The following is a 23,443-nucleotide window of genomic DNA, read 5'->3' on the forward strand; positions in this document are numbered from 1 at the left end:
ATTCCCCATCACTTCCCCCACCATTTTTAATTTTTTCAATTACAGTTGATATTCAATATTATTTTATATTAATTTCAGGTGTACAGCATAGTGGTTAGACATTTATGCAATTTAGGAAGCGATCCCCCTGACTAGTCTTGTACCCATCTGGCATCATACATAGTTATTACCATATTACTGACTATATTCCTTATGCTTTACTTTATATCCCCAAGACTATTTTGTAACTACCAATTTGTACTTCTTAATCTGTTCACCTTTTTCACCCTGTCCCCCACCCCCTCCCATCTATCACCCCAACAAATCTAGAACCCATGTGACACCATACATAGTTATTACAATATTATTGACACTATTCCATATGCTATACCCTACATCCCCATAACTACTTTGTAACAATCGATTTGTATTTAATCCCTTCCCCTTTTTTCACCCACACATCCCAATCCTCCTCCCATCTGGTAACCATCAAAACACTTTCTGTATCTATGACTATGTTTCTGTTTTGTTTATTTTGTTCTTTAGATTCCACATATAAGTGAAATCACAATGCATCTGTCTTTCTCTGTCTGAATACTTCACTCAACACAACACGCTCCAGGCCCATCCATGCCACTGCAGAAGGCAAGAACCCATTCCCTTCCATGACCGAGCAATATTCCTTTGTATGTATGTACCACCTCCTCTTTATCCATTTTTCCATCAATGGACATTCAGGCTGCCTCCACATCTTGGTCATTGTAAACAATGTGATAATGAACATATGGATGCACATGTCCCCTCAAAGTAGCATTTTAGGTTTAAATACCCAGAAGTGGGATTACTGGGTCCTTCTTTGCCTCTTGTTATATAGACTTTGTTTTAAAGTCTATTTCATGGGTATAAGTATTGTACCCCAGCTCTTATCATTTTCCATGCCTTAATTTTCTGTCTGTGTGTCTGTCAATCCTCACTGAGTCTCTTGTAGGCAGCATATGAGGTGTGATCAAAACATACGGTGACTATTTAAAGACCAAAAAAATTATTACAGTAAAAGACACATTGCCATTAATCCCCCTCAAAATGTTCCCCCTTGCTTTGAACACACTTATCCCGTTGTTCTTGCCACTTTCTGAAGAAGTTCTGGAAGTCCTCTTTTGTGACTGTCTTTTAGTTGCGCTGTCATAGCTGCCTCGATATCCTGAATCAATTCAAAACGTTTACTTTTCATGACCATTTTGACTTTGGGGAAGAGCCAGAAGTCACGCAGTGCCATATCCAGTGAATAAGGTGGATGAGTACACACCATTCATTTGACACAAATTGCCGTACCAGAAATGACGTGTGACATGGAGCCTTTCTGTTGTGATCACAAAATATGGTGAATGCTGCTGCCTAGTGCCACCCAATAGAAAAGCAGGGATCTTCAATATGGGAAGCAGCACAATGAACCTTAGTAACAGTGTGTGACAAGTATCAACTTGTTTGGTGCAGTCAGTCAGGTGTGAGCTACGGTTGAGTGAAGGTGTGTTTTAAAGTGTCCTGTAAATCATCCTTCATCATGACAAATCTCCATGTCACACATTGCTTCTGGTAAATTTCTGTCAAATAAAAACTTTACGGTGTGTCCTCATTCACCTTATTCATCGGATCTGGCACCATGCAATGTCAGGCTCTTCCCCAAAGTCAAAATAATTCAAGACATCGAGGCAACCACGGCAGAGCAACTAAAGAAGCTCATGAAAGAGAACTTCCAGAACTGCTTCAGAAAGTGGCCAGAATGATGGATATGTGTGTTGGAAGCAAGGGGGAGTGTTCTGAGGGGGATTAATGGCAATATGTCTTTTACTGTAATAATTTTTTTTTTAATTTAATCATTCACCGTATTGTTTGATCACACCTCGTATATAAGGGTTTTGTTTTCTTATCCATTAAGGCCTCCTATATCTTTTGATTGGAGCCTTTAATCCATTTACATTGAAAGTAATGGTTCATAGATATGTAGCTATTGTCATTTTATTATTCATAATTTTGATCTATTTTTTTTTCCATCTTAAAGAAGTCCCTCTAACATTCCATGTAATAGTGGTTTGATGGTGATGAATTCCTTTAGCTTTTCCTTGTCTGGGAAACTCTTTATCTGTCCTTCAATTTTAAATGGTAGCTTTGCTGGGTAGAGTACCCTTGGTTGCAGGTCCTTACTTTTCATCACGTTGAATATTTTGTGCCAATTCCCTCTGGCCTACAAAGTTTCTGCTGAGAAATCAGATGACAGTCTTATGGGAGCTCCCTTACAAGTTACTAGTTGCTTTTCTCTTGCTGCTTTTAGGATTCTCTCCTTGTCTTTAACTTTTTTTCCTTTTCTTTTTTTTTTTTTTTTATTGGGGAAGGAGAACAGGACTTTATTGGGGAACCGTGTGTACTTCCAGGACTTTTTTCCAAGTCAAGTTGTCCTTTCAATCTTAGTTGTGGGGGGTGCCATTCAGCTTCAAGTTGTTGTCCTTTCAGTCTTAGTTGTGGAGGGCACAGCTCAGCTCCAGGTCCAACTGCCATTGCTAGTTGCAGGGGGCACTGCCAACCATCCCTTGTGGGAGTCGAGGAATCGAACTGGCAACCTTGTGGTTGAGAGCCCACTGGCCCATGTGGGAATCGAACCGGCAGCCTTCGGAGTTAGGAACACGGAGCTCCAACCACCTGAGCCACCGGGCTGGCCCTGTCTTTAACTTTTGCCATTTTAATTACAATGTGTCTTGGTTGGCCTGGGCCTCTTTGTGTTCATCTTGTTGGCAATCTCTGTGCTTTCTGGACTTTTATGTCTATTTCCTTCACCAGGTTAGGACAATTTTCAGTCATTATTTATTAAAATAGCTTCTTTAGCCCTTGCTTTCTCTCTTCTCCTTCTGGTACCCCTATGATGCAAATGTTGTTTTGTTTGATGTTGTCCCAGAGTCTCTTAAACCATCCTCATTTTTTTGGATTCTTTTTGTTGTTCTAATTGAGTGTTTTCTGATACCCTGTCTTCCAAATCGTTGATTTGATCCTCTTCTTTATCTCATCTGATGGTGATTCTTTCAAGTGCATTCTACATTTCAGTTATTGTATTCTTCACTTCTGACTGCACACACTTTAAGAGGACATCTGGGTTTCCCACAGCCTTCCATCCCACCCAGATGGTCGGAATCCCCACTGTTTTTCACAGCCAGATGTTGTATAGGCTCCTTTTCCGAGCACCAGTACTCTGGGGTGGGGTGCTTGGTGTGAGTCTCCATAGGGAATCTCTGTGGCTGAGTTATCCTTCCCAATTTTCAACCGCCACGTGGATTCAACTGCCACGTGGAGGTTCGGGGCTAGCCCCTTTCGCATCTCCACCCCTCCTACCAGTCTCGACATGCCTTCTTTATATCCTTAGTTATAAAACTTCTGTTCAGCTAGAATTAAGATGGTTCTCTAGGTTGATTGTTCTATAATTTAGTTGTAATTTTAATTTGTTCACTGAAGGAAGCAGGCAGTGTTTATCTACTCTGCCATCTTGGATCTCTCCCTCAAAACATGAGTTATGAAATTGCAATGAACTTTAGGTGCATAAATAATTTTGTAATGGTTGTTGTGAATGACATCTGAACCAGTTTCTCAGCACCAAGACTAATGGTGGCTTCAAGCAACCACACCATGTAAGGATCATCTGACAGGCTTCTAGCTCTTTCCCACAAATTACTGTTATTTCATTAAGTTTCTGTTGCTCTGCAGGATGAGGTAGGGAATGGATAGGGTCACCTGCTCCTCTCTAAAGGACAGGCGGGAGCTGCTTGGCCCTGAAGGAGGCAGTAAAGTCTCTGGGTTCTTCTTCTGATGTACCACATGACACACACAAGAAGGCAGCTGGGGGGGGACAGCATAGCTACTTCCCCGTGGACAGCACACATTATTCTACTTTACTGGGTATGCAGAGGAAATAAAAAATGCAGACTTATTCAGACGAATGGAGAATGTGTTCTTGAAACAAAAGCTCTGACAAGGAAAGAATGAGAATAAAAACAAAGCCTTTTTATCTGTGGTAGAAAAGGAGCTTTACGTTAAGGAAAACTGCGGTATTTAAGCAATATATACTCCTCATTACCCCATTTCATGGCCTTTCTTTGTCTAATGTTATGCTTTCCGACTTTAATAAACGTGCCTTTGATTTTCAGTTTTAATTTTATAATTCTCTTTACATCTTTTTTGGAACTAGACAAAATATAATTAATCTATAGCACGTTCTCTTCAGTGAAGTTCTAAAATACTGACAGCACATTACAATATGATACTAGTACATCTAGAAACGCACTGAATGGCATTTGGAGTGAGTCTTCTAGAGGGTATTTTAAACACCTTGAAACAAAATTTTCAATACCATAATGTGTGTATGTGTGTGTGTGTGTGTGTGTGTGTGTGTGTGTGTGTGTGTGTGTTTTAACAGCTTGAGATATAATTTACATGTAGTTCACCCCACTGAGAGTGTAGAATCTGATTTTGTTTTTTTTGGTAAATTCACAGGATTATGCAACAATCACTGCAAATTAATTTTAGTTTTCTTTCACTCTGGAGGAAATCCCATACCCATTAGCTTTAACTCCCAATCTCACCCATCCACAACCCCTAGCCCTAAACAACCCCTAATCTGTGTTCTGTCTCTATAGATTCGCCTATTCGGGATATTTCACATAAATGGGATCATACAATATGCGGTCTTTTGTGACTGGGCGCTTTCACTTAGCATAATGGTTTTGGTTCATCCGTGATGCAGCATGTGGTGGTAATTAATTCCTTTTTATGGCCAAATACTATTGCATTGTATGAACATACCACATTTTATCATTCCATTCATCAGTGATGGTCATTTGGGTTGTTTCTATCATTGAGCTATTATGAATATTGCTATAATGAACATTTGTATACAAGTTTTTTTGGGCATGTATTTTCATTTCTGTTGGATATATACGAAGAACTATAATTGCTAGGTCATACAGTAACTTAATATTTAACCTTTTGAGGAACAGCCAAGTGTTTACCAAAGTGGTTGTACCATTTTAAATTCTCACCAGCAATATATGCAAGTTCCAATTTCTCCACATCCTTGCCACTCTTACTGTCTCCCTTTTTAATTATAGCCATTCTAGTGAGTAAAAATCTCATTGAGGTTTTTGGTTTGCATTTCTGTAGACTAATGATGTATGGCATTTTTTCATATGCTTATTGGCAATTTTTATGTCTTCTTTAGAGAAATATCTATTCAGATATCTTTGGCCATTTCAATTGGATTATTTATGTTTTTATTATTGAGTTATGAGGGTTCTTTATGTGTTCCAGATACATGTTCTTTCTCAGATATATGCAAATATCATCATATTTCTCCCATTCTGTGGGTTGGGAGATAGTATCATTTGGAGGACAAAAGCTTTTAATTTTGATACAGTCCTATTTACCTATTTTTCCTTTTGTCATTTATACTTTTCATGTTATATGCAGGAAATCATTGTTTCATCCAAGGTCACAAAAATATACTCCGCATTTTATTTTAAGAATTGTACAGTTGTAGCTATTACATTTAGGTCTATAATCCACTTTGAATGAATATAGCATTATTTATACACATTTATTGATTAGTTATATCACGTTAATGATTTCAAAATTTTTCAATTTGTAATAATCTCTCTTCTTCCCATTCTTCCAAAATTTACTATATTCCAGCCACATGCAAACACTGTTAGGCATGGAAAAAATGGGTGAGTCACTGTCACTATGTCCAGGAATTTATAATCTAATAAAAAGTTAAAACATATAACCTCAAGAGTAGTGCCATGTGCAAGACAAATTACTTGCTCTAGACAAAGCCAAAATACTTTCAAACCAGAAACAAGAGACAGCACTTGAAATCAAGGCTGTCGCCTCCACCTCAGGACGTATGGTTATTACTGCCATGGGCACTACTAAGAGAAGGAAGAAAGCACTGAATTCAGGATGCAAGTAGGGGCTACCTTAGTGCAGGAAAAGGTGCCCACTATGTGAGTTTAGGGTTTAGGGAGATGGAAATGGACAGTGAAGTGAGCACCCCAAATGCTGGAAAGAAATACAGCAAAGGCACAAAGATAGGGCAACACAAAGAGAATTGAAGGAACAATAATCACTTTCTGTGGCCAGTGCAAAGGGATGGTTCAGATAAACCAAATAAAAACACTGCTCCCAGACTGTGAGGGACACCAGGTTATAGGCAAAGGAACTTGAATCATGTCCTGTCTTGTGGCAAGGGACACCGGGCACCATTAAGCCATATTTGAGAATGTTTGACTCGTAACACAGTCTATAGTGACATAAGGAAAGGCAGGCACTGGAGTTAATCACTCAGCCATAGAGTTTCAACTTTCTATTTGTCTTTTCATTCACTCTTTCTTCTTAATATAAAGAGGAAAGTATTTCTGCATAGTTAACTTGAAAAACAAATCATTTATAAACTGGGTCCCTGATGGGCTATTTAGGAAAAGGTCCTCTCCTGTGGGAAACCAAGGGAAATATTTAGAATGGAACACTTGAGGCAGGAATTTTGCACACTTCATTGTGGGAAGCCAGCCCACCCAGATGGCAGCCCAGTAGAGACAATCAAAAACTGAATTATTAAAGAGATACAATTAGGCAGCTACTAAATCCTCTCAAATGCAAGCAAATCCTAATCCAGTATGTAACTCCACAGGCAGGCAATGGGGTAGGCCAGTTTCTCCTCTACCACACAAACAGCCCATATTTAAACATGCTATTCTTTTTTCTTTTTAAGTCAATCGATCATTCTAATAAATGTATACTAAATTTGTTCAGGAGGAAAGAGATTAAGCCTATGATTTAAATGAGCAGAAGTTTAATATTTATTAAGACACAGATTGATAGGGCGAAGGAAATCACCCATTTTGAGGGAAGTGGTTTTGTTGCACATTTTGAGGTAAGTGGTTTCTGAATAATAATTATCCTAAAATAAGTTTCAAACACATTTTTTTGGAAGCATCGAAACATACTCTATAATTGCCCTACTTGGTCTAGGTCATATACAACTACGTGCTGAAAAAAGAAATTGTAACAAGGATTATATAATATTTGCAAAGATGGATGAGTCTGAGACTGTTTCAAATTCACACAAGAGTCTTGTGTAGACTCTTGTAATTGATGCTAAAGTGCAATTTGAATGGGAACAGTAACATCCCCACACACATACACATACACACACTGTGCTAAAAATCCTCCTTTTGAATAGGAACCAAGGGCTGTTTATTTGGCGAGGACTCAAAAAAAAAAAAAAAAAGGCAACACTGGGAGTCCATTCTGGTCATCATGAGTCCTACCAATTCGCCTTCAATGTTCTTCATCTGTTTTCATCTTTCCTAACAGAAGGCTGCTGGGGATATGTAGTTCTTGCCTAAGTCCCCACCTAAGCCAGGCCAATCTTCAAACAAAAAGCAGCTTTTCACTGGAGATCTTTTTCTAAAAGAGTGGGTTGAAATGTCCTCACTTGAACTTAAAAGCTTAATGAGTCTTGGTGCCAAAGAGCTGGACCGAGGCCAAGTCAGGGAGGCCAATTGTGATTTGGCAGAAAGACAAGGGAGAACCCTACATAGAAGGCCTATCAAATTCTTGCCAAGCCTGTTAAAGCCAAAATCTGTAAGGGCAAAAGGACCCAAGTTTGCTGAGATATGAGTGAGCATCTGGGTTAGAGAAAGAGCTCTAGACAAAGAGTTCAAAGACACAATGGGTTCTACCACCTTGGGTCTCCATCTAATCATCTACAAAGCGGGGTGGGAAGATCTGCTCTAGATTGTACACCCCCCAGCATTGCTGAGAGGATTAAATAGGGATGGGTTTGTGAACACTGAGCAAAGCAATGGTGATCAGAAGCCACGAGTCTGGAGTCTCCAGCCACTGTAGTGACCACACATCCCGGTTAGCCAAGGACAATCACAGATTTCCAGCATCTCAGCTGGTTAATACCCCTTTCACTCTCTAAAGTGTCTCATTTGAAAGACAAATTATATAAGACATTGGGTCAGAATAATCTCATTTCTTTTTCAATAGTTGAGGAAAATATTGCATGTGCAATTTATGTTAGATAAGGTCTCTTTAAAATAGCCCATTGAAATGATGTTAAAACATGAGCCAGACCTAAAACAATTAGGCCGCATCATGATTAGTTGACTGGCACTTCCCAGAGATGGCTATTAAGGTCTCCAGTGCCTCCCTCTACCCGCGAGGCAGGCCTTTTCTGAGGCCTTGCCCAAGCTGACTGCTGCCGGAGCTATGCGATACAGGTGACCTCCAGCTTCTCAAAAGTCTTAGCTCCCTTGGTTTCCATGACACCACACTTCCTGGTTTTCTCTCATCTCTCTGACAGCCCCTTTGTGACCCAGGGTGGAGACTTCCTCAAACTGAGACCTTGTTCTGCTGTTCGTTCTTGATGTGATCTTTCATATCTCACAGCTTGACCTTGATGTCCAGTCATGGCTGGCAAACCCAATATAAATAAGTTAAATCCGTCATCTTACCCATAAGTTCCAGGCCCTCATGGGCTGTCTATATTCCAAACTCACCCTGCTCAAACTGAAATTATGACCTCTCCTCACAAATAAAGGACCCCATTCAGTCAGCAGCAAGGGCCCCTTCCTGCTTCTCTTTAACAACTGAAACACGGAAATTATATTTTACTCTTTTCTTTCATTCCTCTATACCCTATGCCTGACCAAGCCGTGTTGATTTCTTCAAAATTCTTCTCATTTCCATTGTTTTGGCAGGATCTGAGCAATCTTGCCCCTGCCTAATTCTTCTCTCCATCTACCTTCATCTCTTACCATTGTCCCCTGTTTTCTACATTTTGACCAAACAAGTTTCTTCAATTCCTCCAATATATACAACTTCTTTCTGTCTTGTGAAATTCAAATACACTATTCTTTCAGTCTAGAACATACTTCCTCTCTACTTTCATCTCCCTTTCCCCTTTCTTGGCTAATTTCTACTCTTCATTCGGGTCTCCACCTAAATGTCATTTCCTCAAGGGAACATGAGGTTTATATCGCATACAGAGCTAGGATTTACATTCCAGAGCTGTTCAGGGCACTCCTGTTACGTCATTTTATTGCATAGTGCACTAGACATTCTAGTAACTTACCACACTTGTAAGTGGGTTATTGAAAAGTTTAGTTGGTTGAAGAAGAGAAGCTCTCCCCACTGTTAGGCAGAGCTCTTGTATGTATGCTAAACACAGCACATGCACCCCAAACCTTTCCTCTTGCTCTTGTCCCTGTGTAGGATGCCCTTCTCTTTCCCTCACCCTATTGTCTGCTTAAGTTAAATTCACGGGACGTAACATCTCCCCAGTAACTCTCTCCTAAGCTATAAAAAAATCTTCCCTTGTTTCACTTATTGAATATTGACAATTAAATCTTGGTCACTTTTTTCATACACTGGTTTACACTGTAACAACTGCTTTGTGTGTGTTCAATCCCCAAGCACATTATAAAACTCTTGAAGATCGGGGATCAAGCCTTGAATTTCCTTTTTATGCCCCTCGGTGCCTAATTTGGGGCTGCACAGAACATGGTCAATATCCAACAAGTCCTCAGTATGACAAAATGTCTCCATGCAAAGCTACACCATGAACTCCCAATCTGCCCTAGAGACTAGTACATATCGGTGGCACACCACAGCTCATGCTGAAATCAGGACAAGAATCCAAGACAAACCCTCCTTCTTAGAATACGCAGCTCATTCATCAGTGATGATATAAACAAGTGTTTGCCAACAGATTTCTTATCTTCAGAGAATCATTTCAGCAACGTAAGAACTGAGACAAAAATCCACTAAGACATTCTTTATTCATCACTTATTTGCAGACTAACATACTCAGAATTCACATTCCATGAAAATGTATCTGCAAAACAATCGCATAAATTCACCTCTATAACTCCTAAAAATATGGAGCTGTAATGGAGCGTCTTACACATAAAGAAAGCAGATACTTCCATCCCTTGACCTCCGAATCTTTAGGAACGGGTCCATTCTTTATGTAAAATTGTGTGTGTGTGTGTGTGTGTGTGTGAGAGAGAGAGAGAGAGAGAGAGAGAGAGAGAGAGAGAGAGAGAGAGACAGACAGACAGAGACAGAGAGAGACACAGAGAGACAGAGAGAGAGAGAGAGAGAGAGAGAGAGAGAGAGAGGAGAGGGAAGGGAGGAGAGGAGAAGAGGAGAGGGGACAGTGGCAGACAATGATAATGATGATGACAGCTAAGACTGGGAGAAAGGTAAGGTCAGTGATGATCAGGTAAGGGAAGGTAGTCCAGATAGAAATCTTACTACTAGCCTCAATTTATTCAACAAGTGTTTGTGATAAATATATTATGTGATAGATCAGTGTCTCCTGAGGGAAATTCAAAGATAAATAGAAGGGTCTTCAGGAAGCTTCCGATCTGGCACAGGAAGCAGATGTGGGACAGAGAGGTGAAGCTAGCACATAAGTAGCAAAAGTACTTAGAAGCAAGAGAAGAATCCAGCAACTCTGCTTGGAGGGTGCTGGAACAGCTTCCCAGAGGAAGAAACCACAATAGACTGCAGGGAGCAGGAGGAAATGACATCACCACTGGGGTCAAGGTTACTGTTTTCAAAACAATCATTCTAAACCTCAAGTTCTGCCAGCCAAAGCTCATTATTCACAGATGACCAAGTTTGTAAGGGACCCAGACTTGGTTGCCCAGTTTTTGATCACAGGCGAGGCAAGAGAAGCTAGAAAGTAAAATCCCGATTCGCTCATCCTGCGGCTTGTTGGCAGCCCTAGGGAGAGAGCTGATGGGAGCACAGTGACACAGATTACATGGGCTGTGTCATATTCATAATTGACTTTGGGCCTATTTCCAACAATAATAATGAGAACAGCTAGTGATCCAGAGTGCCAACAAGTGCCCGACGCTGCGGAACCCTTTATAGTATTCTCTCACTGGCATCTCTGAGGGATCTTACGAGGTAGTGATTCCCCATTTCATAGACAAAGGGAGAAAAGTTAACATTTGAGTGCCTGCTATGTTTCAAGCACTAAAAAAAGAGTTTTATCCATATTACCAATTCATTTAATGCTCAGAACACTCCTGTGAATTAGGTACAATTGTATCTGTTTCTATAGATGAGAAAAACTGGTGCTCGGGGAGGTTAGGTAACTTGTAAGGACACACAGAAGGCAAATCTAAGATCTGGACTATCCACTAGATAGAAATCACATTTTCTGACTGATTTGGTCTTCTAATACAACAATTTCATTGCATTCCATCTAAGGGTTCCCAAATCCATATCCATTCACTTTCCATTCTGCTCTCTCATAGAAGGGAACTGGCTTTTGTTATATACTATGTAACATATATAAAGCACGTGTGGCAAAATGATAATAACCGCATGTAGTTGCAGGGTATATGGGCAATCCTTGCTGTAGTTTTGTAACTTTTCTATAAGTAACCTTTCTATAATTTTTCAAAATGAAAGATGGGGTGGGGGTAGGGGGGACTTGTAAAGAAACTCCTGAGAAAAACCTTTTAAAAAGTTATGTGATGCACCCAAACAGCATTTTTGCACTGCCCAAAGTCAAAGACTTCACTTTATGAGGGTAAACAAGTTGCATCTAAAATTAATTCCATAGTCCTTTTGGGCTGGCGAACTTTATCTGTTAAGGGCCAGATAGCAAACATTTTAGGCTCTATGATCCACATACAAACTCTTGTTTGATTTACAACCCTCTCAAAATGTAAAAGCCATTCTTAGCAAGAAGGAAGGCTAGCACAAAGATAGGTCAATTTTCCACCCACTGATATAGGTGGAATTCCATCGAATTATAGCTAAATACTAAAGTCACAATCCGAAAAACAGGTCAGAAACTTTCCTTTCTGGAATTATTTCCAAACAGTTGGACCTGGGTGCAGGGCAGCAGACGAGTGACATCAGCGGTTCTGTAGTAGGAGCAGCTTCCTGAGGGAATGGCTCTTTGCAGCCTTCCTCTCAACCCCTGAAATCCTCAAAGACATGACATGGTATGCAAGTAACATTGCTAACAGCACGGCACTTGTCGCACGTTGGCAGCTTTGTCACACTTTGACCCCCGACCTTTCACTTAATGCTCAGCGGACGGCTTACATCATTTGAACATTTAACCTCCAAAACAACTACGCACACCTGGCAAAAGCAACAGAGGCCAATAGAGATGATTATAGCAGAAACACATCTAGTACAATTCTATTTGGTACGTGCACTCTAGTTCACATTTGCTATTCCTGTAAGCTATATATTTATGCAGAAGTATTACTGTACACTCAGGGGTGCACATGCGAAGCCATAAGTACTGCACTTTACTGTCAAAGTAAAAGTGCCCCCAGGATGATTTGGAGGCTACTCAATTTCCATCTTATATGCTGCCTTATATGTGGGTGCCAGTCTTTTCTCTCTCCTGTAGCCGTAGTTTTTAGTACATGTCCACTACTTTCAGTTGTCTCCATCTAGTTTTGACGGCCCCACGTAAGAACACTGAAACCTACATGCTGCGCTGACCACAGTGTCCTAGCCTCTCATGCCCTCACTCTTACTGGACTTGCCTTCTTGTTGTTCGAGGGCCCACCAGGCCCTTGATGCTTCCATTTTTCCCAGACCACCAACTCAGTGGCTATCCTCTGTACCGCCCTTCTCTCCCCAACTCTAGGTTTTCTGGCACCAATTCCATTTCACTACTACCCCACAACCTCTTGCTTTTCTGACCCGTTAAAATCCCAAATCTGGACACAGGACAGTGGGTAACAGCAAAAGCTAAGAAATCAGACTTCTGAATTTAAATCTTTCTTATCGGTATAACCGTAGCCAAGTTAATGTAATTCTCTGTGCCTCAGTTACTTTCTTTGTAAAACAGGTATGATAATAGTCCTCATAGGCCACAGGGAAGTGTGGAACCGGGCTACGAAGAAAATCAGACCCCACTCCCAGAAGATGCCCTTTAGTTTGAGGAGAACTAGGAATTTTTTTCAGACTCGTGAACAACTCAGGAAATTTTTAGCGAACAAAGAGCATGGTGTCCCTCCACAGTTGCCACGAACATTTCGAGCCAATTCAATTCAGACAAAACGATGAGGGTTTTTTGAACAAAAGGAAGAATTCACTGATGCTGTTCGCATAATATTCAGCTGGGCTTATAACACTGTTACATGACACTAACTGGCTTCTATTTTGAATAAAACAAAGTTGAAAAGCCCCAATAATTGTTCAAAATAGAACTGTATGTTATGAAAGCCCAGCCTCAGAAGAGCTGAATTGCTAGTTTTCTGAATTTGAAATGATAGACATCTTATACTTTTAAATATTGTTATGTGAGTAGTGGTTATGACTTAGAACTCCTTCATCACCAGCACCCAAGAAACTCTCTCTGGTTCTAGAGAGTGGCACAGCCTCAGGCATTCTCAGCTGCTCTCCAAAGACAGGTATCTAAGACCTGTATGGGTCCATTGTCTGAGATCTCTCACTTTCCTGAGAACCCCCAAAGTGAGTTTCCTGCCTTTCAGTCCCCTGCCACCAACCAACCCCATGCCTGGAACAGTGCAAGTCCACATGCTGGCCAGATTGTCTCTGGATAAAAGTCCCAGAATATATACCTGCTAATCTCAGTCTGCAGCAGCCCAATATGGTCAGATCAAACCTAGCCATGCCCGCACCCCTGGCTAAAAAGGAGAGGGAAATCTTCTTCCTCCATTGTTCCCAACCTTCAGCGCATGTAGTTCCTGGGTCGTGTTTATGTTTCTCCTTGCTCTGTGGGTCTAGTCCTTAGAAATTTGTTTGCATCTGGTTTCTCTGGCTGCTGATGCAGCTTTCTCACCAAGGCCCTGGCTGGTACTCATGCTACTGGCTTTCCTGGCCTCAGGCTATACCGATGCAGTTCATTCCACCTTAGGAAACTCTTTGCCAGGCTGCCAGCTGCAGTCTCACCGGGAAGCCAGGATTGACCCGGGTCCTCAGATTCCTTCAAATACAGTGGGTCGAATCCTCCATGGTTAGAGGACTTAGACCATAACACTTGTCTTGGGTTTTGCCCTACCTACCCAGACAGCAACATCTGTCCACATGTTGGCCAGTTTCCTCCGTTTCACCCTCAGACCGTAGACGGTCCAAGCCCTTTGCTTAGTTAAAGAGGCCCCTGCTATAATCTGTGCCTCCGGATTGTCTAACCACACTATTTCCTAACCTCAGCCTGGACCTCAACCCCCCTTTTCCTCCTCTAGACCTAACATTCATTAACGTGTTTGTAAAAAGTCCATGGATAGTGAGTGCCACTGCACATGTGAGAGTATTCCTTCTCTAATCCCAAATCTTCATCTAGATAAGAAACAAGATCTGTATGTGCAAATGTCCCTAGATCCAGAGCCTTGCCTTCAGACAAGCCTGCTCAATCCAAACAAAAGCAGGCGATACTACTCCCTGACAGATTTATTCATGGGATACAGTGGAAAGGTGGATGTCTACAAGAATCTCTGGAGCCATTGTTAGGCAGACAAAAACCTGGTACCAAAGCTCCACTTTAATAGAGTCCAGAGAACATTGTGGACATAAATTAGATCATATTCTGGCTAGTCTGGTAAACCTAGAATCATTGGAGAAGCAGGGGCTAGAATAGGAGGGAAGTGTTAGGAGCCTGTCTGAGCTTGTCTCTGGTGAGATACTAAACTAATTATGGTTCACCTATGAGATAAGCTCTGATTTAGATTTAATAAAGGAAAAGAGGTGGTGAGGGAAGTAAGTATAACAGGGGAGAGACCATAGGAAGAAAGGTATGGAAACAGCAATCAGGGCATGTAAATTTCTCTTTGAAGAAAGAAAGGCATTGGGAAAAAAAGATGAAGATGCTGATATGAAATGTGTTGAAAGGCGCTGCATAATAATCTATAATACATTTGTATAGCAAATGTAATTTTTAAGGCACCTTATCCACATGATCCTGTTGAAATTCACAAAAAGTTTATGGAACAGGCAAGAGTCGTAACCATTTTAAAGAGGGAGAAAAAAAAAAAAAAAGACTAGAGGAGGTTAACATACTTAAGGGATGAAGTAAGGACCCAAGTATCTAGTTCTCAGGCTCCAAAACCCAAGCTCTTGTCACAGAGTGAAATGCTCGGTCTCTCTGACTCCATCCTGCTCAGTCAGCCCTGTTTCCATGGCCCTCAGGCTAAAAGCTCCTGCTTTAGACATGTAATCATTAAAGGAATTTTGTTTTTGGGACCTGAGTTTTTACAAAAACAGCCCCTCCCGTTTCACCTTTCCTAGACATACAAGAAGCCTGAAGTCTACTTTCTTAATATGGATTTGAGGAATGGGTCTCCTATCTTTTCGGTGGGTGACTTCTCAATCAATAAACCTTTCCTTACTCCAAACTCGGATGTTTGGAGTTTTGGCCTTTCGAAACAAAGTGCTGAGCATACAGACTTTGGGCTGGTATACAGACCTTCAACAACATCGGTGGGTCCTAAGCAATATTCTGAAAGTTGCCAAAATTAGAGTACATACAGTTTGTCTCCATTTACATAAAGTCCAGATAACATAAAATAGATATTATGCTGACAAAAATCAGAACAGTGCTTTTCTACAGGTGGTGGAGATTGACTAGGAAAGGACCTGAAGGAATTTTCTGTTGTATATCTTGATCAGGGTGTAGGTTACATGCACGTATAAAATTTTCAAAACCCATCAGATTGCATATTTAGGAGCTGTGCATTTCATGTATATACATTTTACCTCAATGATTCAAAAATCAGTACTGAATTACAGAATCTATTAAACAAATTAAAAATTGGAAATCTTGATTTGAAGTTTAGGTCTATCATCGGTAAGTATTAAGGTTCTAGCTTAACTGTGTTCAGACTATTTCACAGAAAGCTCTTGAATCCATCATCACAGCAGCACTCTGAAAAATACCAGGTTCAAAACATAAAAATTAAACACTGCAATTATTGTTCACATGTGCTTTTGCCGACAGCACAAATTAAATATATTCAAACTACTTCAGGAAAGCAGGTCCATTGAGGAATATTACCTGGCAAATAGAAGCACTGTTTGCATTTGGCACAGGCTGCTTTTGTTTGGGGGGAGGGGGGTAGTTAGAGGGGAGAAAAGCGCTACTTTTGCCACAATTTGGTCCACATCCTTCCAATTACCTGGGCCCGAATCTTACATTGCAAAAGTTGGCTGGAGCTGAGCAGCAGCTACCAGATAGTCCTTTATCTAGTTTGAAATTGCCACAGTGCTCCCCACTCCCAGCTGATCACTGACGCACTCAATCACTTATGTTTACTGCTTAGCTCAGTGATTTTTTTTTTTTTTTGAATTTCAGATTCAAACTGTGAATAAATTCAAAACAAAACACTGGAAGTTTTACAGACAAACCGAATAGCATTAATAATTTTTCTTGACTAATAAGCAACTGAATACAGGATATACTTACTCGCAGAGAAGGATTCCATTTTCTAACCCTGTCCGAAAATCTTTATCACCAAAGCTTCTGCCCGTTACTTGCTAGGAAAAGAAAAAAAAAAACAGAAAAGAGAAAGAGAGCATAAATGTTTTTTCTTTTTAATCAGGAAGCAGGGTGATTTTTTTTTTTTTTAATTCCAGAGCCTTGAAATAACTGGTGGCATTCCAGAAATGGGGAAAATCTGTCATGTCTGAATTTTCTTTCCATGTGTAGCTTTGCGTAGATCAGCTAATCTTAAAATTAGACCCTTTTGTTGAAGGATATTTTCCTATTTAGTACGTTTAAAAACATTTTCTTCCCAATGAGGATGTTCCGTTTGGGTTTAGCCATGATAAGTCAAGGCCACAGCTCTTTCATCCTAAGGATCCAATCCACACACTTTCAAAACAAAGCCTACCTAAAGCATCACCTGAGGATCAAGTATCCATTTGTTAAAACCTTAAGAGGGCAGAGAAGGGGAGGACACAGAACCCTCTCTGCAAGACACTAACATTAAGACAGAAAAACTAAAGCCAATACCCATAATAACATAGTGTAAAAGAGGAAAAGAAAAGCTGGAAAAGAATAAACAGTGACAGCACAGGACTGATGGCCGTTCTTGATGCATCTAGATCTCAGCAGCCCTTTGGCCCAGGCACCAGGGCATTCATGTGTTCATTCAATAAATATTTGTTGAGCATCTGCAATATGCCAGGTAAATATGCATAATGCAAACCCTAAAGCAACTCTAAAATAGTAAAATAAAAAATTATATATAATAGCAAAGAAAGGAGATAAAATGGAACCATAAAAAATATTCTAACAATGTAAAGGGCAAAAGAAAAAAAGAGGAAAAGGAAATAAGGAAGAGATGGAATAAATAAAAAGCAAATAGCAATATTACAGATTTAAATCTAACCAAATCAATAAGTGTACTAAGTATAAATGGCTGAAACATCTCCAATTAAAAGATGGAGATTGCCAGATTGGAGAAAAAGGCAAAACCCAAAGATCTGCAGCCTACAAGAAATGCACATTATATAAAGATAAAATAGGTTAAATTTTATCTTAGGTTAAATTTAAATAGGTTAAATTTAAACCTATTAAATTTAGGTTAAATAGGTTAAATTTAAACCAGAATAATACATACCATGCTAAAACTAATCAAAAGAAAGCTGGAGTGGTTATTATAATAACACACACACACACACACACACACACACACACACACACACACACACACACAAAGACTTTTAGAATAAAGAATAATACTGTGTTTCCCCGAAAATAAGACTTAGCCCGACAATCAGCTCTAATGCATCTTTTGGAGAAAAAATTATATAAGACCTGGTCTTATATTATATATGACCCTGTATTATATTATATTGTATCATATTATATTATATTATATTATACCTGGTCTTATATTATATTAAAAATAAGACTGTGTCTTATATTAATTTTTGCTCCAAAAGACGCATTAGAGCCGATGGTCTGGCTAGGTCTTATTTTGGAGGAAACAACGAACGGTACCAAGAACAGAAAGAGTCATTTCATACAGACAAAGGGTTTAGCTCATCAGGAAGACATAATGATCTTAAACATTTTTACACCTAATATTAAAAAAAAAAAAGCTTCAGAATACATCAGCCAAAACAGATAGAGCTTCAAGAAGAAATAGACAAACTCACAAATAGAGTCAGAAATTTAATATCTGTCTTTCAAAACTGATAGAACAAGCAGACAGAAAATCAATAAGAATAAAGAAAACTTGAAAAACACTATCAACTAAATTGACTTAATTGACATTTCTAGATACTCCACCCTACAATAGCAGAACACAGATTTTCCTTCTTAAGTCCACAGTGAACATTTATTGAGATAGACCAATTCCTGGGTCAGAAAATTCCATCTCAGAGCTTCAAGTCAAGATGGCAGAGTAGGTGACTATGCTTGCCACCACCCACAACCACCACAAAACTACAACTGAACTACAGAACAATCATCACTGAAAATTGCCTGAAGTCCAGCTGAACAGAAGTCCCACAACTAGTAACATATGGGGAAGCCACCTCAAGACTTGTAGGAAGGACAGACAAGCTGAATGGGCTGGTCCCACATCCACGTGTAATGGTTAAAAACTGGGAGGCATCTCTTCGCAGCACAGTGTCCATATGAGGAATGAGGGGTCCCAGACCCACATCAGGATCCCCAACTCAGGGCTCCAGTGCCAGGAAGAGAAGTCCCCACAACTTCTGGCTGTGAAAGTCAAGAATGTGGATGAGTGAGACAAAATGCAGCTAGAGTCCCAGGCATTCCTCTTAAAGCACCAGTGCACAGAGCCATCTGCAGATGGACTCACTTGATCTGAGCTCCAATTCTGGGGCTGCAACTTGAAAGGCACCAGGGACATACAAGTAGGAACTGAATTGTTTGGCTGCAGGGTGGGCTGCAGGGACAGAAGTGCTGGCAGAAGCCATTGTTCCTTTGTTGAGCCCTCCCACCACCCAGCATGCAGAATTAGGTGGGTGCCATGTCTGAATATCTGAGTCTCTATCAACCTGGCTAACACTGTTCACCCCACCCTGGTGATTCCGAGACTCTGCCCCACCCAACTTGCATGCCTACTCAAGATGCTTCCAGTGGCTTTTCCATACAAATGGCCTATCTTGGCTCATGCTGCAAACTTTACTGAAACTCTCAAAGGTTCACAAACCCCAAACAAGCAGCATCTGGCCTTGGTGTGCTCCATACCTCTTACTAAGTAACACCAAGGCCAGTACTAGCGACAGCCAGCCTCAGTTCGCAGCTTGGCCTCTCCAGGAACCTCTAAGCCCAGCACAAATGGCAACCATCTGCAAATCACTTGGTAGCTCATACCAACTGGCACCATAGGCAGCAGCGGACTTGGGCCTGCACCAGAGCCCCTCTCGAGAGGCCCCAGAACTAACACACCCAGGGTCCAGCTTCAGACTATGCCAGAGCACCACCCAACCACATCAACAAACGTCACACCAAAGCAGGCACCAGAGCCCTGCTAAAGTGAATCCTGCTCCATATGGTCAGCCCCTGCAAAACAGCTCCTCCACTGTAGTCACTGCCAGTCCTCACAACCAATCAGCCTGAGGGTCAATCCCTCCTGTTGATGTTCCAACAACAACCAAGTTTCAACTATAATAGCAAGGCACACACAACCCCCACACAGGACTCACCTGGAGCATCTGGCTCAGGTGACAAAGGAGGCTATGCCACTGGGCCCCACAGGACACCTATTACTTAAGGCCAGTTTACCAAAACCAGGTTTATTTATACTTAATAAATAGAGTCAAACACAGGAAGACAGCCAAAGTGGAGAGAAAAAGAAACATATCCCAAATGAAAGATCAGAAAAAAGCTCGAGAAAAACTACTTAACCAAATGGAGACAAGCAGTCTATCAGATGCAGAGTTCAAAACACTGGTTAGAAGGATGCTCAATGATCTCAGGGAGAACTTTGATAAAGAGATAGGAAACATAAAAATGGAGATAGAAAACACAAAAAAGAACCAGTCTGAAATGAAGAATACAATCACTGAAATGAAGAATACATTAGAGGGAATCAACAGTAGATTAGATGAAGCAGAAAATCAAATCAGCAACTTGAAAGATAAGGCAGCAGAAAAAATTCACTCAGAATAACAAAAAGAAAAAGGAATCCAAAAAAATGAGCATAGTTTAAGGGACCTCTGGGACAACATCATGCGTACCAACATTTGCATCATAGGGGTATCAAAAGAAGAAGAGAAACAGCAAGGACTGAAAACCTATGAAGAAATAATGACTGAAAACTTCCCTAACATGACAAAGAAAATAGACATACAAGCCCAGTAAGCACGAAGAGTCCCAAACAAGATGAATCCAATGAGGCTTACACCAAGACACATTATAATTAAAATGCCAACTGTTTAAAACCAAGAAAGAATCTCAAAGACAGCAAGAGAAAAGTAGTTAGTCACTTACAAGCGAGCCCCCATAACACTGTCAGCTGATTTCTGAACAGAAACTTTGCAGGCCAGAAGTGACTGGAATAAAATATTCAAAGTGATGAAAAGCAAGGATCTACAACAAATACCCAGCAAAGCTATCATTTAGAATTGAAGAACAGATAACAAACTTCCCCACAAGAAAGCTAAAGGAGTTCATCATCACCAAACCAGCATTACAAGAAATGTTAAAGGAACTTCTTTAAGAAGAAGATGATGATAAAAGATAAAAAATATAATAAAACAGCAATAACTACATATCTATCAACAACTACTTCAAACATAAACGGATTAAAGGCTCCGCTCAAAAGTCATAGAGTGGCTGAATGGATAAGAAAACAAGACCCTTTCACATGCTGCCTTCAAGAGACTCACTTCAGATCAAAAGACACACATAGACTGAAAGTAAAGGGATGGTAAAAGATATTTCATGAAACTGGAAACAAACAAACAAAAAAGCTGGGTAGCAATACTTATACCACACAAAATAGACTTTAAAACAAAGGATATCACAAGAGACCCAGTTATCCCACTTCTAAGTATTTATCCAAAAAAACCCCCCACAAAATACTATTTCAAAGGGACATGTGCACACATATGTTCATTGCAGCATTATTTACAATAGCCAAGATATGGAGACAACCTAGGTATCCATCAATGGATGACTGGATAAAGAAGAAGAAAATGGAATATTACTCAGCCATAAAAAAAAAAAATCTCGCCATCTGCAACAACATGGATGGACCTAGAGGCTATTACACTGAGTGGATGAAGTCAGACAGAGAAAGACAAATGCCACGTCATTTCACTTATATATTAAATCCAAAGAACAAATTAAATGGACAAAGAAAACAGAAACTCATAGACACAGAGAACATTTTGAGGGTTGCCAGGTGGGAAGGGGTTTGGGGGTGGTGAGTAAAAAAGAGAAAGTGATTAAGATGTGCAAATTGGTAGTTACAAGGTATTCATGGGGTCTGCAGTACAGCATAGAGAATATAGTCAATATTGTAATAACCATGTATGGTGTCAGATGTTTACTAGAGTATTGGGGTGATCACTTCATAAGGCATATACACGTCTAATCACTATGTTGTACACTTGAAACTAATGTAATATTGTATGTCAACTGTAATTGGAAAATAAAACAAATTTAAAAAATAAGACTCCACACACTTAAAAAAATTCAATTCATAAAATGTATTTTATCGGACCACGATAGAATCAAAAACTAACAACAGAAATATCTCTGGGAAAAAATTCCCAAATAATTTAAAACTAAGTAACACAATTCTAAACAACCCATCAATTGAAGAAGAAATCAAAAGAAATCAGAATGTATTTTGTAGTGAAAGTGAGGCAGGATAGATAGTAGCTTAGGGAAATAACCCCCTCCAGGATACAACATGAGGCACCTCCCTAGCCACAGTTTCTCAAGAAATTGTATCCAGCACCTGCAGCTAGAGAAAAACTAGAAACAGTTTTGTCCGACAGAGCCAGTATCCACGACCAGGACCTGATCTCTAGCTAATTTGAATGTCATTATAATGTCACTTCCATTGCAGTGACTGTGACTCTCATCATGCATCTGACACCATGACAGTTCTGGAAGAACCAAATAAGGACAAAAGAATGGGAAACGGAGAGTCTTGCCTACCGGGAGGAGCCAGGCCCTAAGGGAGGTAAAAATCACTGGTCAGGACTTCCTCAGGGCAACGCAACCTTGGAGTTTGCCTTCATTTCCTTCTGAAGTGTGCTTCAATAAACTCCTGTGCTTTCCTTCGTCTATCTTTCTTGAATTCTTTCATGTGGGAAGACAAGAATCTGGCTTCTGCTCCAGGTTAAGTCTGCCTCAGGACATACCCGAGAGCCTCCGGCAACAAAATAATATGGCAATATACCGGGGGTGCCAAAAAACAATGTAGACACATGACTTGAAGTCATCTTTTGTTATCGGTATATATTGAGTATTACAATTTTAATAGAGTTTTTTCCTTTCTTAAAATGTGCATACATTTTTTTGGCACCCTCTGTATAAATGTATGGCAAAGTCACTATAAGTCATTAAAGCACTATTTGTAGAAAATGTATAACACAGAACATGTATCAGAAAAAAAGGTCTCAAATCAATTCTGCTACAATATTAAGCAAATTAAGTAGAAAAAAAGGGGGGAAATACTATATATCAGAGTTGAAATCAATCAAGTAGAAAACCAAAAAGCAATAGAGAAAAATCAATGAAAGCATGAGCTGTTTCTTTGAGATCAATAAAATGATAAACCTCCAGCCAAGTTGATAAATATTTAGCTAATAAAACTGATAACCTTTGGTTTTTAGCCAAAAAAGAAAGACCCAGATTATCAACATCAGGAATGACAGAGATGATATCATTACATAGTCTATAGACATTAAAAGGATAACAAGGGAATAGTATAAATATGTGGCAAAAGGTTCAGCAATTTAGATCAACTGGATAAATTCCTTGATAGACACAATCAATGTTCACTCAACAAAGCAATAACCTTCCCAAAAGAAAATGCCACACCCAGAAAGTTTACCTGGTAAATTATACCAAATATTTAGGAAGGAATAATGCAATTCTCCACAAACTCTTCCAGACAATTGAAGAGGAAAGAATACTTCCCAATTCATTATCCTGCTTCCAAAACAAGACAAAGACATTAACACACACACCACACACACACACACACACACACACACACACGCACACACACAATATAGCAACATGTTATCTCTTCATGGTGGGAATCAGGTGTGATTCTTATTTTTTTCTTTAAAATTTCCCCTCTGTTCCTAAAACTTTCTACAATTAATACATATTAGTTTAATCATCAGGAAAATGAAACAAAGTTTTTTGTTTGTTTGTTTGTTTTTAAAGAGCAGTCTATGGAAACAA

General features: G+C 39.9%; 1 protein-coding gene across 1 annotated transcript in view; it reads right to left on the reverse strand.

Moving 5' to 3' along the window:
• LIMCH1 (LIM and calponin homology domains 1) overlaps nt 1-23,443 on the reverse strand; it is a 342,837-nt gene that overhangs the window by 189,911 nt on the left and 129,483 nt on the right. Inside the window, exon 2 of the mRNA XM_033105725.1 lies at nt 16,496-16,566. Within this exon, the coding sequence (XP_032961616.1) occupies nt 16,496-16,566 (71 nt within the window). The remainder of the gene's footprint in view (nt 1-16,495; nt 16,567-23,443) is intronic.

This window comes from Rhinolophus ferrumequinum, chromosome 5 (genome assembly GCF_004115265.2).
Source record: "Rhinolophus ferrumequinum isolate MPI-CBG mRhiFer1 chromosome 5, mRhiFer1_v1.p, whole genome shotgun sequence".
In the NCBI taxonomy this organism is placed as follows: Eukaryota; Metazoa; Chordata; class Mammalia; order Chiroptera; family Rhinolophidae; genus Rhinolophus; species Rhinolophus ferrumequinum.